Source organism: Salvelinus sp. IW2-2015, linkage group LG4q.1:29, assembly GCF_002910315.2.
Source record: "Salvelinus sp. IW2-2015 linkage group LG4q.1:29, ASM291031v2, whole genome shotgun sequence".
Lineage (NCBI taxonomy): Eukaryota > Metazoa > Chordata > Actinopteri > Salmoniformes > Salmonidae > Salvelinus > Salvelinus sp. IW2-2015.
In genome coordinates, this window is record NC_036842.1 from 72,714,762 (window position 1) to 72,728,790 (window position 14,029).

Consider the following 14,029-nt stretch of genomic DNA (forward strand, 5'->3'; position numbering starts at 1 on the left):
CCATTATCCCCAGGTGCCTTTAAATATTATGCAGACTTACAATAATGAGCTCCAATTTCCTCTCAGTCACCAGATTGGGAAGCTACATACATTTCCTGAACTGGGCTGGCAGAACAGCCTGTGGAGCTGGTGATCAAGCAGTGTGATTAAGCCCCAACTGTGAGAAACTTTCCCTCTCTGTTCACTCCAGTTTAGCTCTGTGCTGATTACAGTGATCAGTGTCTGTCCCATATGTTGCTGCTTCTGAGATGCATCGACTGCTATTTGATTTGAAATATACATTTGCCAAAATACCCTAATTACTGGAAGTGTATGGTGCAAGACCAGAGCTCTGGCGGAGAAATGTAAAGATAAGAAGATCAGAGAAGGATACTGGGAGTTGTTACTGTTCTGCTTCCTGCAAGCAAGTTTAGTCAGAAGCAGAAGGYAAGCACTGCTGCATTACATCTCTTCTGTGATCTATAGGATCTATGTAAACTTAGTTTATTATCCATTTTAAGCTGGAATAATTTTAGTCTGCCTTTCAGTGGCTTGAGGGATGAGTTTAGATTTTTGCATACTGTGTCAGCTGTGCATTACCGTTCTTGTACAATGAGTTGCGCTGTGGTGCATCTGCAGATAGTACCACACAGCCATACACCAAAGAAGAAAAGTTCAAGAAACCTCACACACCCGCTGAACGCTGCTAACAAACTCAGGTACAGTTATGTACTTCTCTTTTGTTTCTGTTTGGAAAGTACAAGGGACATGCATTTTAATTGAATCAATTGTCAGTTTGCAATAGTTTTGTCTTCACAGCATCGTCGGGTGTCATCACAATTGATCCTGCTTGCCTTTAGCAACCTATCATAGCTGTCAAGGCAGCTAGCTAATTTAGCTAACCTTAGCTAGATGACTAACTCAGACATTGACAGACCAATGTTATGACCATATGACTGATGTGATATTTGTACAATTCTTCATTATTACTAAGTTGTTTAGTGCTGAGTTTATGTTCCCTTTGTTTTGATTCACAAAAAATATATGTTTTGTATTTTTTATAGTCAAGAGTCTGTAGCAAGCTATTTTGAAAAAGAAAGGTCATATTACTATCTTTGTTATATCACCCCTAGGTCAGACCTGCATGGTCTGTGACTGTGCACCCATGTTGCGATTAGTCACAACGTCGCTCTGCCGCCACTGTCAGCGGGTTCGACGTCTCCCCCCTCTCAGGGCCTTCTCAAACCCGGGAGGCCCAGCAGAGAACCAGGTGACCGTGGAAGCCCTCTATGACCTTTCTGTGGACATCCAGAAGATCCGCCAGCTCAAGGGCTGGGTCCTGCATCAGAGCCCTGCCTATGTGAGTGAGACGGCCAGCCTGCTGCGGGACATGGGAGCAGAGGGGCCCATGATTGCCCGGGTCCTGGAGCTCTACCCCGAGGCGGTCCTCTGCAGCCCGGAGCAGCAGCAGGCCCAGAGGGAGCTGTGGAGGTCCATCTGCCCCAGAGAGAGAGACCTAGTGGGCATCATTGAGAAGTTTCCCGCCTCCTTCTTTACCTCCAGTCACCACGCCAACCAGAGGGCCAACATCYACTTTTTCCAGAGTTTACACCTAAACAAGCGTATTGTCACCAAGCTGATGGCCAGCGCCCCCCAGAGTTTCAGCTGCCCCGTGGGGCAGAACGAGGAGATGGTCTGCACACTGCAGCAGGCCTATCTGGAGCTGGGGGGCGACGCAGCTAACATGAAGATCTGGCTGCAGAAGCTGCTTAGTCAGAACCCCTTTGTCCTCCTCAAACCCCCGGAGGTGCTGAGGGACAACCTGCTGTTCCTCAGAGACCGGGGTTTCACCACCTCAGAGCTCCTCCGCCTCCTCTCCAAACTCAGGGGGTTTGTTGTCGAGCTCAACCCGGACAGCATGCGCCACACCCTGGCCTACTCGCAGGTGACCCTGGGCTGCTCAGAGGCTGAGCTCCGGGACATGGTCCTCAACTGCCCAGCCTTGCTTTACTACCCTGAGGTCATCCTGGCTGAACGCTTCGATGGCCTGCTCAGAGCTGGAGTCACTATGGCTCAGATTACACAGACTCCGACCATTCTGGAGCTGACCACACAGATTGTAAGTTACCGGATCCAAAGACTGAGGTCATATGGCTATGATGTACGGACAGGCAGCCTACAGGCCCTCAACGGCACTAAGAAGGACTTTGAGATGAGTTCTGGTAAACTGCAGCTGCGACGGGAAAGACCACTCTTCAACCCTGTTGCCCCATTAAAGGGTGATGATTGACCTTGATTTCATGGTCTAAAATGCAGAACATTCTTATATCACCATAGGGAGAACTTGAATCAGGATTTTCTTTCAGCTGAATTGTATTACTGAGGTTAGGAGACAAGCTTGTCTTGAAAGTAGTCTTAAACAGCAGACAATTCCTCCCCAAGTGCATTTAGCCTGGGGATAAGGTTACCTTGTGCATTTAGCCTGGGGATAAGGTTACCTTGTGCATTTAGCCTGGGGATGAGGTTACCTTGTGCATTTAGCCTGGGGATAAGGTTACCTTGAAAGAGGCAACGCTTCATTTTATCTGTGCAATATTTAAATACTATTAGGATAACAATAATATTTGGATATTATGATGCAATGTTGAATACGTGTTAAACAGATGTTTTGCTGTGTGTTGGGAATTGCCTATGTATTGAAGCCAATATGTGTCAAAATAACCCCCTCAAAACATCCTAATAAAACAATTTTATTGATTATTCATGGTTTTGTGTATGAAAGGTATCATTGGAGGTACACTTTTATAAACAGTAATGAGCCATAAACTTGTTTGCTCTACAGCCAGTGTCATTGTGGATAACATAATCTCAGTGTCTTGATGGCAGCATCACTTTTGTCCCCTTAAGCAAGTGTTTTGTACAGGGTTTTTGTTTTATTGGCTGATAAGATTACTCTATTAGTCTTTGAAGTGCTGGAATCAAATTCCAGTTAATTTCTGCCTGACTGGGAAAGCAAAATATGATTTATTTGGTTGGATTTGCAAGAACTTTATTACCTGTGTGTATAGGTCTAACACACACTGTCATGTCTGATTTGTCATGGGTATAGAACTGATATTGATCTGTCAAATGCAGCTGCCAACTTGGCTTGTATTGAGAAAACTGAAGTGGAGTTGCATTCAATATGTGCAGAAACTAATTTGGACAGCTTTTCACCTGCCTTACACCTGCCGTGGTTTTAGATTAGTGCGCAAGGTAAAAATCACTATGCAGCCTTGCTAAGCATATAGGCCTACCCCAAATACTGTACTGTAAGCTTCTTTTAAAGGCCTCGCTGAGAGTTTAAAGCCTGCTGGAGCCCTTGAAACATGTTCAGAGTGCTTTTTAATGGGGAATGAGCAGCACAGCTAACAAAGTCATGACTTTATGCTTCAAGGTTTCCAGCTCACTGCCAACCAACAAACTTTGGCAGCATCTGAACCAGCACCCTATTGCCTATAGAGAACTACTTTTGACCAGAGCCCTAGTGAATAGGGTGCCATTTCAGATGCTTCTATAGTCTGACCAGAGCCCTAGTGAATAGGGTGCCATTTCAGATGCTTCTATAGTCTGACCAGAGCCCTAGTGAATAGGGTGCCATTTCAGATGCTTCTATAGTCTGACCAGAGATCCAGCTTAACAAGACTGCTGTAATCATGGCAATAACAAAAGTATATGTACATGTTAATGAATTTGGGTTCTCCAAAGGGTATTTTTATATGATTTGGGTCTAGTTCCGAGTCATGTACAATTTCAAAACCAGCCGGCTATAAGGATATGTTTGGGGACATATTGCAGTCCCAAAGGTTCACTTTTATTTTCTACAGTTGGTTTCAATGTCAGTGACTTCTCCCTCGTACGTTGTCACACCGAGTTATATTCAGTAACCTCCAAATTTGGTGCCATCATTTTAAAACAGAGTACTACCCACTGACCTCTTTTGGTACAACCTCAACTTGTTTTATGAGCTCAAATACAGTATGTTTTCTGTTAAAAGGTTTGCTTCCATTTGAGTGTAATGAACAAGACCATGCAAAGTGTATAAATGCAAATTCCGTTTTCACTTCTTTCTCCCTCTCTCTTCCTTGTTCCCTCTCAATGATGATCCACTGTCACCATGTCCTGTCTGCTGCCCTACGGCAACTATGTCAGTCTGAATTATCTCTTAAAGCAGGAGAGGTTAATAAGAGGCCGTATAAATTGTTATTTTTCATTTCAAATGTGACACCTGGTATTATTAGCCTGGGTTACACATTGTTTTTATGGGGCATAAATCAGGTTAAATATGAAAATAGATGACACCTGCAATTAAAATGTATGATTTTCAGCTGCAGCGATAGCATTGCAGTGTATTAAGGTGGTAAATATTCCATGAACGAGGTCAGTAGGACTTGGAGAATGAATGTGTGCTCAGAAACCACGGCTAAGCATCTTTCTCCTCAGCTGTTATAATACCAGGATATCCCCAGACATAATGTGCGTCCCAAATGACACTTTATTCCCTATGTAGTGCACTACTTTTGACCAGGGCCCATGAGGATTTAGGTGCCATTTGGGACATAACGATAATGTCTCTCAGTAAAGGTGACCCTTCTGGGATACATTTCCATATAGTAATTTCTGTTGTGTTGTGGTATACACAAGTTGTCTGAGTGGATGTGGACAAGAAGTTCTTTGATACACAATTATATAGAGGACATAAGGTCCTAATCTGTCTGACAGTAATCAGTCAGTTTAAGTAAAGTTCTAAGAAACTGGTTCACACACCACATCATATCCACATCCATGACATTGGATAAATGTTGTAGTAAGAGGGAGGGAAAACGGAAATTGGTTTCAGGGGCCGTACCCACTCTTTTCTCTATGTCCTGTCTTATGTCTCCATCTAGAGGATCACTTACTCCAACACTGTATACTGAAAGATGGAGTTGAATGAATTATTACTGATGACAAGTATTCGATTAGCCATGATGACAAATACAATATCACGGCAAGTTGAAGAATTTCTTCATTCTTCAATAGTAAATATTTGCAAGAAATCTAATGGCTCTTCTACACCTTTCAAGAAACATAATTCAGAATAAACATTCAATAATATATATTTCCTGTATCATTTAAAGCACCAGTTGACATGAAACACTTTTGAAATCATCATAATTACAAGTATTAAAACCATTCCAGCCTTTGGGTGGTGACTCCATACCGTAAATTGCCATATGATATGAAATCTTCAGTCTTAAATATCAGAGCATACGTTAGAGCAAGAGTGGCATGGGGTGAGTCATAGCAATGTGGGCACTTCCAGGAACAACCCCCCCCCCATCCCTGGTACCCATGTTGCTATTACACTCTTGCTCTGATGTAGGCTCTGAATCAGAGAGAGCCATTGGTTTGGACCTTGCAGAATATTACTGATGAGGGGAGAGGATAACAGGGGATTTATTATGCATCAGACAAGGAAGGCCACTATATGGGACAGCAGTGGCTCAATCGTCGACTAATTTGATTCATGAGTGTTATGGAACTGTGCTGATGCAGTCACAGACACATGAGATGAGAGGCAGAGTGAGTGGGGCATTTGTAATATACAAATGGATAATAATTTTTATTAGAATTGCACTGGACAACAGAACACAAGGTTCCGATAGGATACCCTTCTTATTGTATGTGGTGTAGTAAACATTGTTTAGTGCATTCATACAGTTCTTCACTACATTTTATGTTAGTTTCACTAGTAGATCTGAATAAACATCATAAAAATAAAACAGGATATACATGAGTAGAAACCGACATCAACATAACATCTCAATCCACAATGCCAGTTAAAAAAGGCACTGAAGGTCTGACAAAGAATAGTCAGAATGTTTGTATTTATTCAGCTCCACAGATCTCCCTCTTGAAAACTTCAAATTTAAATGTAACCCCATTGTCCTCTTGAATCTCATTTGGTACTCCAGGAAACCTAGTTTGAGGTTAAGGGAAACAAAGGGACAATTTAGACAGATTGATGATGACGCAAAGAGCTTTCTAACACTTGGCCTGACGTGTGTGGAGTGGACCTGGTCAGTCAGAACAGAGAATATATCCACTTATCAAAACAGTCCAAAGTGTAAGCAAACAGTGCTGCATTGCTTAGAGCCAAGAGAGCAGAGAATAAAATATGTTTCCTCACCTCTCTTGTTTTCTAAAAATGCTTCGGTCAAACTGCGGGGAGAAGACATCACAGTGGAAGTCAGCCATGATGTCAAATAAAATAAAATGTTATTTGTCACATACACATGGTTAGCAGATGTTAATGCGAGTGTAGCGAAATGCTTGTGCTTCTAGTTCCAACAATGCAGTAATAACCAACGAGTAATCTAACCTAACAATTCCACAACTACTACCTTATACACACAAGCGTAAAGGGATAAAGAATATGTACATAAAGATATATGAATGAGTGATGGTACAGAACGGCATAGGCAAGATGCAGTAGATGGTATCGAGTACAGTATATACATATGAGATGAGTAATGTAGGGTATGTAAACATAAAAGTGGCATAGTTTAAAGTGACTAGTGATACATGTATTACATAAAGATGGCAAGATGCAGTAGATGATATAGAGTACAGTATATACATTATATATTAAGTGGCATTGTTTAAAGTGGCTAGTGATACATTTTTGATACATTTCCATCAATTTCCATTATTAAAGTGGCTGGAGTTGAGTCAGTATGTTGGCAGCAGCCACTCAATGTTAGTGGTGGCTGTTTAACAGTCTGATGGCCTCGAGATAGAAGCTGTTTTTCAGTCTCTCGATCCCTGCTTTGATGCACCTGTACTGACCTCGCCTTCTGGATGATAGCGGGGTGAACAGGCAGTGGCTCGGGTGGTTGTTGTCCTTGATGATCTTTATGGCCTTCCTGTGACATCGGGTGGTGTAGGTGTACTGGAGGGCAGGTAGTTTGCCCCCAGTGATGCGTTGTGCAGACCTCACTACCCTCTGGAGAGCCTTACGGTTGTGGGCGGAGCAGTTGCCGTACCAGGCGGTGATACAGCCCGACAGGAGGCTCTCGATTGTGCATCTGTAGAAGTCTGTGAGTGCTTTTGGTGACAAGCCGAATTTCTTCAGCCTCCTGGTCGCCGAGGAACTTAAAACTTACTACCCTCTCCACTACTGTTCCGTCGATGTGGATAGGGGGGTGCTCCCTCTGCTGTTTCCTGAAGTCCACAATCATCTCCTTTGTTTTGTTGATGTTGAGTGTGAGGTTATTTTCCTGACACCACACTCCGAGGGCCCTCACCTCCTCCCTGTAGGGCATCTCGTCGTTGTTGGTAATCAAGCCTACCACTGTAGTGTCGTCCTCAAACTTGATGATTGAGTTGGAGGCGTGCATGGCCACGCAGTCGTGGGTGAACAGGGAGTACAGGAGAGGGCTCAGAACGCACCCTTGTGGGGCCCCAGTGTTGAGGATCAGCGGGGTGGAGATGTTGTTACCTACCCTCACCACCTGGGGGCGGCCCGTCAGAAAGTCCAGTACCCAGTTGCACAGGGCGGGGTCGAGACCCAGGGTCTCGAGCTTGATGACGAGTTTGGAGGGTACTATGGTGTTAATGCTGAGCTGTAGTCGATGAACAGCATTCCACATAGGTATTCCTCTTGTCCAGATGGGTTAGGGCAGTGTGCAGTGTGGTTGCGATTGCGTCGTCTGTGGACCTATTGGGCGGGTAAGCAAATTGGAGTGGGTCTAGGTGTGTCAGGTAGGGTGGAGGTGATATGGTCCTTGACTAGTCTCTCAAAGCACTTCATGATGACGGAAGTGAGTGCTACGGGGCGGTAGTCGTTTAGCTCAGTTACCTTAGCTTTCTTGGGAACAGGAACAAATGGTGGCCCTCTTGAAGCATGTGGGAACAGCAGACTGGGCTAAGGATTGATTGAATATGTCCGTAAACACACCAGCCAGCTGGTCTGCGCATGCTCTGAGGACGCGGCTGGGGATGCCGTCTGGGCCTGCAGCCTTGCGAGGTTAACGCGTTAAATGTTTTATTCACTTCGGCTGCAGTGAAGGAGAGTCCGCAGGTTTAGGTAGCAGGCCGTGTCAGTGGCACTGTACTGTCCTCAAAGTGAGCAAAGAAGTTATTAGTCTGTCTGGGAGCAAGACATCCTGGTCCGCGACGGGGCTGGATTCTTTTTGTCAGTGAGGTAGACAAGGTCACACCAGGGATGCATCAGGACCTCCTGATTACAAGGGAAAGTAATGACCTAATTTAGTAGATGGACTGTCCTAGTATAATGAACAACTTAATCCATTTTGATCCACTAAAAATTCCTAACCCATATATTGGATTTAAAGTCCTGGGCCCATTTTAATAATGCATCTCAGAGTAGTGCTGATCTAAGATCGGTCCCCCATCCATGTAATCTATTCATTATGATCTAAAAATGATAAACTTATTCAGATCAAGAATTCCTACTCTGAGAGGTTTTATGAATAAGGGCCCAGATCATACTGTACAACAAACTTCCCACCAGCCACAATGAGATACAACAGTTACCTGATAGACCTGTGGGCCACCCACCACCCAGATGGTCTCCACCAGGTAACAGAGGGGTTGAATAATGCTAACATCACACTGTTGCGTCAAAAAACAGAACACTCAAAACATGAGCACAATGGCAGCTTGTAACGGCGGTCCTCCTCCTCTTCTACCGAAAGGAGGAGTATTTATCGAACCAAGGCGCAGTGGAGTTTGAACACATATTTATTAAACAAAAACAATAACGATCGTGAAGCTAAATAAACGATGTGCACACACAGGCTACACGTTAACATAGACACGAACTTGTACTAAAACTAACAAAACAACAAACGGTGTAGACAGACCTATACGACGAACTTACATAAAACAAGAAGAACGCACGAATAGGACAAAATGACTACACAAAACCGAAACAAACCGTAACAGTCCGTATGGTGCAAACAATTACACAGACACGGAAGACAATCACCCACAACGAACACTGTGACAACGCCTACCTAAATATGACTCTTAATTAGAGGAACGCCAAAACACCTGCCTCTAATTAAGAGCCATACCAGGCAACCCAAAAACCAACACAGAAACAGATAACATAGACTGCCCACCAAAACACATGCCCTGACCTAAAACACATACAAAACAACATAAAACAGGTCAGGACCGTTACAGAACCCCCCCTCAAGGTGCGAACGCCGGGCGCACCAGCACAAAGTCCAGGGGAGGGTCTGGGTGGGCAGTGACCACGGTGGTGGCTCCGGCTCTGGACGCTGTCCCCACACCACCATAGTCCATCCTAGCTTCCATCTCCCTCTAAGAATGTCCACCCTCTTTTACCCCCACAAAATCTTCTTAGTATCATCACTAATAGAGACAGCACCGAGACAGAGAGATAGATCAAGACAGAGGGATAGATAGAATATAGAGGTAGATCAAGATAGAGAGGGAGATAATGATAGAGGGGCAACTCCGGACTGAAAGGCAGCTCCGGAAGAGAGACAGCTCGGACTGAGGGGCAGTTCTGGTTAAATAGCCGTTTCTGGCTGAAGGGCAGCTCATGGCTGACTGACGGCTCTCGACGCTTCATGGCTGGCTGGACGGCTCTCGACGCTCATGGCAGGCTGACGGCTCTCGACGCTCATGGCTGGCTGAGCGGCTCTCGACGCTCATGGCTGGCTGACGGCTCTCGACGCTCATGCTGGCTGAACGGCTCTCGACGCTCTGGCTGGCTGACGGCGTCTCGACGCTCATGGAGCTGACCGGCTCTCGACGCTCATGGCAGGCTGACGGCTCTCGACGCTCATGGCAGGCTGACGGCTCTCGACGCTCATGGCAGGCTGACGGCTCTCGACGCTCATGGCTCTCTGACGGCTCTGGCTGCTCATGGCTCGCTGACGGCTCTGGCTGCTCAATGGCTTCGCTGACGGCTCTGGCAGCTCATGGCTCGCTGGCGGCTCTGGCAGATCCTGTCTGGCTGGCGGCTCTGGCAGATCCTGTCTGGTTGGCGGCTCTGGCAGATCCCTGTCTGGTTGGCGGCTCTGGCAGATCCTGTCTGGTTGGCGGCTCTGGCAGATCTGTCTGGTTGGCGGCGTCTGGCACGATCCTGTCTGGGTTGGCGCTCTGCGCAGATCCCTGTCCTGACGGACGGCTCTTAGCGGCTCCTGTCTGGCGGCGCGCTCTAGCGGCTCCCTGTCTGGCGGACGGCTCTGTAGGCTTCGGCAGACGGGCGGCTTTGCAGGCCTCACGGCAGACGGGCGGCTTTGCAGGCCTCATTGCAGACGGATGGCTCAGACGGCGCTGGGGAGACGGATGGCTCAGATGGCCGCTGGGGAAGACGGATGGCCTCAGATGGCGCTGGTGAGACGGATGGCTCAGATGGCGCTGGTGAGACGGATGGCTCAATGGGGCGGCTGGGCGAGACGGATGGCTCAGATGGCGCTGGTGAGACGGATGGCTCTGGCCGGATACTGCGCACTGTAGACCTGGTGCGTGGTTGCGCGGAAACTGGAGGCACCTGGCTAAGGATAAGCACCTTCCTACTAGTGCGGCGGAGCAGGGACAGGGCACACTGCATTCTCAAAGCCACTCTAGACCTGATGGCGAGGTACCGCACTGGTGACACGGCCTGAGGACAAGCACATCAGGATTAGTAGGGGGAGAAGATACAGTGTGTTCAGGGCTCTGGAGACGCACAGGTGGCTTGTGCGTGGTGCCGGAACTGGAAGGCACCGGCTAGATACACGCACTACAGGGAGAGTGGATGGAGAGGAACAGGGCTCAGGAGACGCACTGGTAGCCTAGTGCGTAATGTAGGCACTGTAGGTACTCGTACTAGGCTGGGGCGGGGAGGTGGCGTTGGAAATACCGAACCGTGCAGGCGTACTGGCTCTCTGAGCATTGAGCCTGCCCAACCTTACCTGGTTGAATGCTCCCGGTTGCCCGACCAGTGCGGGGAGAGTGGAATAACCCGCACCGGGCTATGTAGGCGAACCGGGGAACCATGCTAAGGCAGGTGCCATGTATGCCGGCCCGAGGAGACGCACTGGAGACCAGACGCGTTGAGCCGGCCCCATGACACCTGGCTCAATAACCCAATCTAGCCCTACCAGTGCGGGGAGGTGGAATAACCCGCACTGGGCTATGCACTCGTACAGGAGACCGTGCCGCTCTACTGCGTAACACGGCGCCTGCCCGTACTCCGCTCTCCACAGGTAAGCCTGGGAAGTGGGGCGCAGGTCTCCTACCTGCCCTTGGCCCACAACCCCTTAGCCCCCCCAATAAATTTGGGGAGTTACTCACGGGCTTTTCGGCTTCCGTGCAAGACGCGTCCGCCTCATAATTCCCGTAGCCTCTGCTCTCCTCATGCTTCCAGCTGTTCAATGGGAGGCGATCCCTACCAGCCAGGATCTCCTCCCATGTGTAGCAACCCTTTCCGTCCAAATATTCGTCCCATGTCCATTGCTCCTTCTTTCTGTCCCTTACTCCGTTTACTCCGCTGCTTGGCTCTGGAATGGTGGTTGATTCTGTAACGGCGGTCCTCCTCCTCTTTACCGAAAAGGAGGAGTATTTATCGAACCAAGGCGCAGTGGAGTTTGGAACACATATTTATTAAACAAAAAACAATAAACGATCGTGAAGCTAAATAAAACGATGTGCACACACAGGCTACAAACGTAACATAGAACACGAATTGTACTAAACTAACAAAACAACAAACGGTGTAGACAGACCTATATCGACGAACTTAAATAAAAACAAGAAGAACGCACGAATAGGACAAAATGACTACACAAAACCGAAACAAACCGTAACAGTCCCGTATGGTGCAAACAATTACACAGACACGGAAGACAATCACCCACAACGAAAACTGTGACAACGCCTACTAAATATGACTCTTAATTAGAGGAACGCCAAACACCTGCCTCTAATTAAGAGCCATACCAGGCAACCCAAAAACCACAACAGAAACAGATAACATAGACTGCCCACCCAAAACACATGCCCTGACCTAAACACATACAAAAACAACATAAAACAGGTCAGGACCGTACACAGCTCTTCCTTTAACCTGTCTCACTCCCCCGTTCCGCTAGCGGAACTCCTCCCACATTCCACTGAAAAGGCAGAGCGCGAAATTCAAAAAAAATGTTTTTAGAAATATTTAAACTTTCACACATTAACAAGTCCAATACAGCATATGAAAGGTACACATCTTGTGAATTAAGCCAACATGTCCGATTTTAAAATGTTTTTACAGGGAAGACAAAAATATGTAAAATCTATTAGCTAACCACGTCAGCAAAAGAGAGCACTTTTCTAACTCCATCAGTTTTTTACTCCGTCACTAGCTATCACTAATTCGACCAAATAAAGATATATATAGCCACTAACCAAGAAACAACTTCATAAGATGACAGTCTGATAACATATTTATTTGTATAGCATATGTTTTTTTTGAAAAATGTGCATATTTATGGTAATAAATCATAAATTACATTTCAGATAACAATCAGAAATGCACCGAAAGCAGCCATAACATTTACAGACACCAACGTCAAATAACTAATTACTCATCATAAAACATATCTGATAAATACATACTGTGCAGCAATTGAAAGACAGGATTCTTGTGATTCCAGACAATATTTCAGATTTATTAAATGTTTATAGCGAAAACAAAATGTAGCGCTAAATTAGCATAGCCACGCCAGCCAGAACCAGCTGGGCGCCCACGACCAGTTCACATGCACGACCGATATATGAAATAACATTATAAATTGGTCTTACTTTGGCTGATCTTTCATCAGAATGTTGATCAAGATGTCCTTAGTCCAGATGAGTCGTTCATTCCATTCAGAATGGTACCTTTCCACTTCATTTAGCATGGGTACTAGTCGAGTGGCACGGATCTTCTCAAGTTAAACAAAGTCACACAACGGAACACGGCAAATACTCCCGAAAAAAATTCAAATAATCTGATTAAACTATATTGAAAAACATACATTACGATGATATGGTCTCATTTATCAAATCAAATCCGAGCCGGAGATAGTTGACATCCGAAACGGCAGCAAAACAAAACACAATCTCTCTTCAAAGTCGCGCACTTCAGACTTCCGGAAATGGACGGTCACGTCAAAGAAATAGGTCTTATTTCACGTCAGAACAAGATAAACACAAAATTTCTCCTCTGACGTCCTCTTGACACACAGAGGAAGGCGTATGAGGTGTGTTTCGGGTCATAGGTGGCATGACCATGTATAGGCAGAGCGTTGAAGCGAGCATAGACATCTTGCATTCTACTTCCTGGTCAGGGAAAGTGCTGCCAAATGACTTCTGTTGGACTCAGAGAAAAAATTCWAACGTTTTTAGAAACTAGAGGTTGTTTTCTATCCAATAGTAGTAAAAATATGCATATTGTACTAGCAAGAATTGAGTACGAGGCCGTTTAAAAATCATACGATTTTCACCAAAAGTGAAAATAGCACCCCTGGTCCCCAACAGAACACTCAAAACATGAGCACAATGGCAGCTCTTCCTTTAAAGAACTCCAGGCCTCAAGAGGGCAGATAACCAAAAAACACGGGTGGAACTAAAAAATTGAGCCAGGATTTCTGGAGGGACTACTTTTACATGCGCACCTGGCAGATAAGCATGGGTATAAAATGTTTGGGCTTAGCTTTGCTTGGGTCCTCAACATACAAACAGCCTATTGTTCAACCCTAAAGACGCAACTGGTATGTAATGTTTGGAATTATTTATTATGTTGCATCCAGTGCTTAGCACAATTTACATGTTTAACTCTGGTAGGAGTGGTGACTTCTTTTGTTGTGGATATTTTCTGACTGCAGAAGTAATTGCTTGAAGTGCTAGATTAAATTGTTTAAACTTTTACTTTATTCAAAGCCATGCTTTGTTGCTGTGTCATGCATTGTTTGTGTAAAATAATGCATGTTTATTCTCTTTATCTTCCTATTTCCGATTC

General features: G+C 45.7%; 1 protein-coding gene across 1 annotated transcript; it reads left to right on the forward strand.

The window, feature by feature from the left end:
• The first annotated feature begins 607 nt into the window (after positions 1 to 607).
• On the forward strand, positions 608 to 4,081 carry LOC111962507 (mitochondrial transcription termination factor 2). Its single transcript, XM_023985647.2, has 2 exons — positions 608 to 698; positions 1,113 to 4,081. The coding sequence occupies exon 2, from the start codon at positions 1,124 to 1,126 to the stop codon at positions 2,267 to 2,269; it is 1,146 nt and encodes a 381-aa protein (XP_023841415.1). The 5' UTR covers positions 608 to 698; positions 1,113 to 1,123; the 3' UTR covers positions 2,270 to 4,081.
• The last annotated feature ends 9,948 nt before the right edge of the window (positions 4,082 to 14,029 follow it).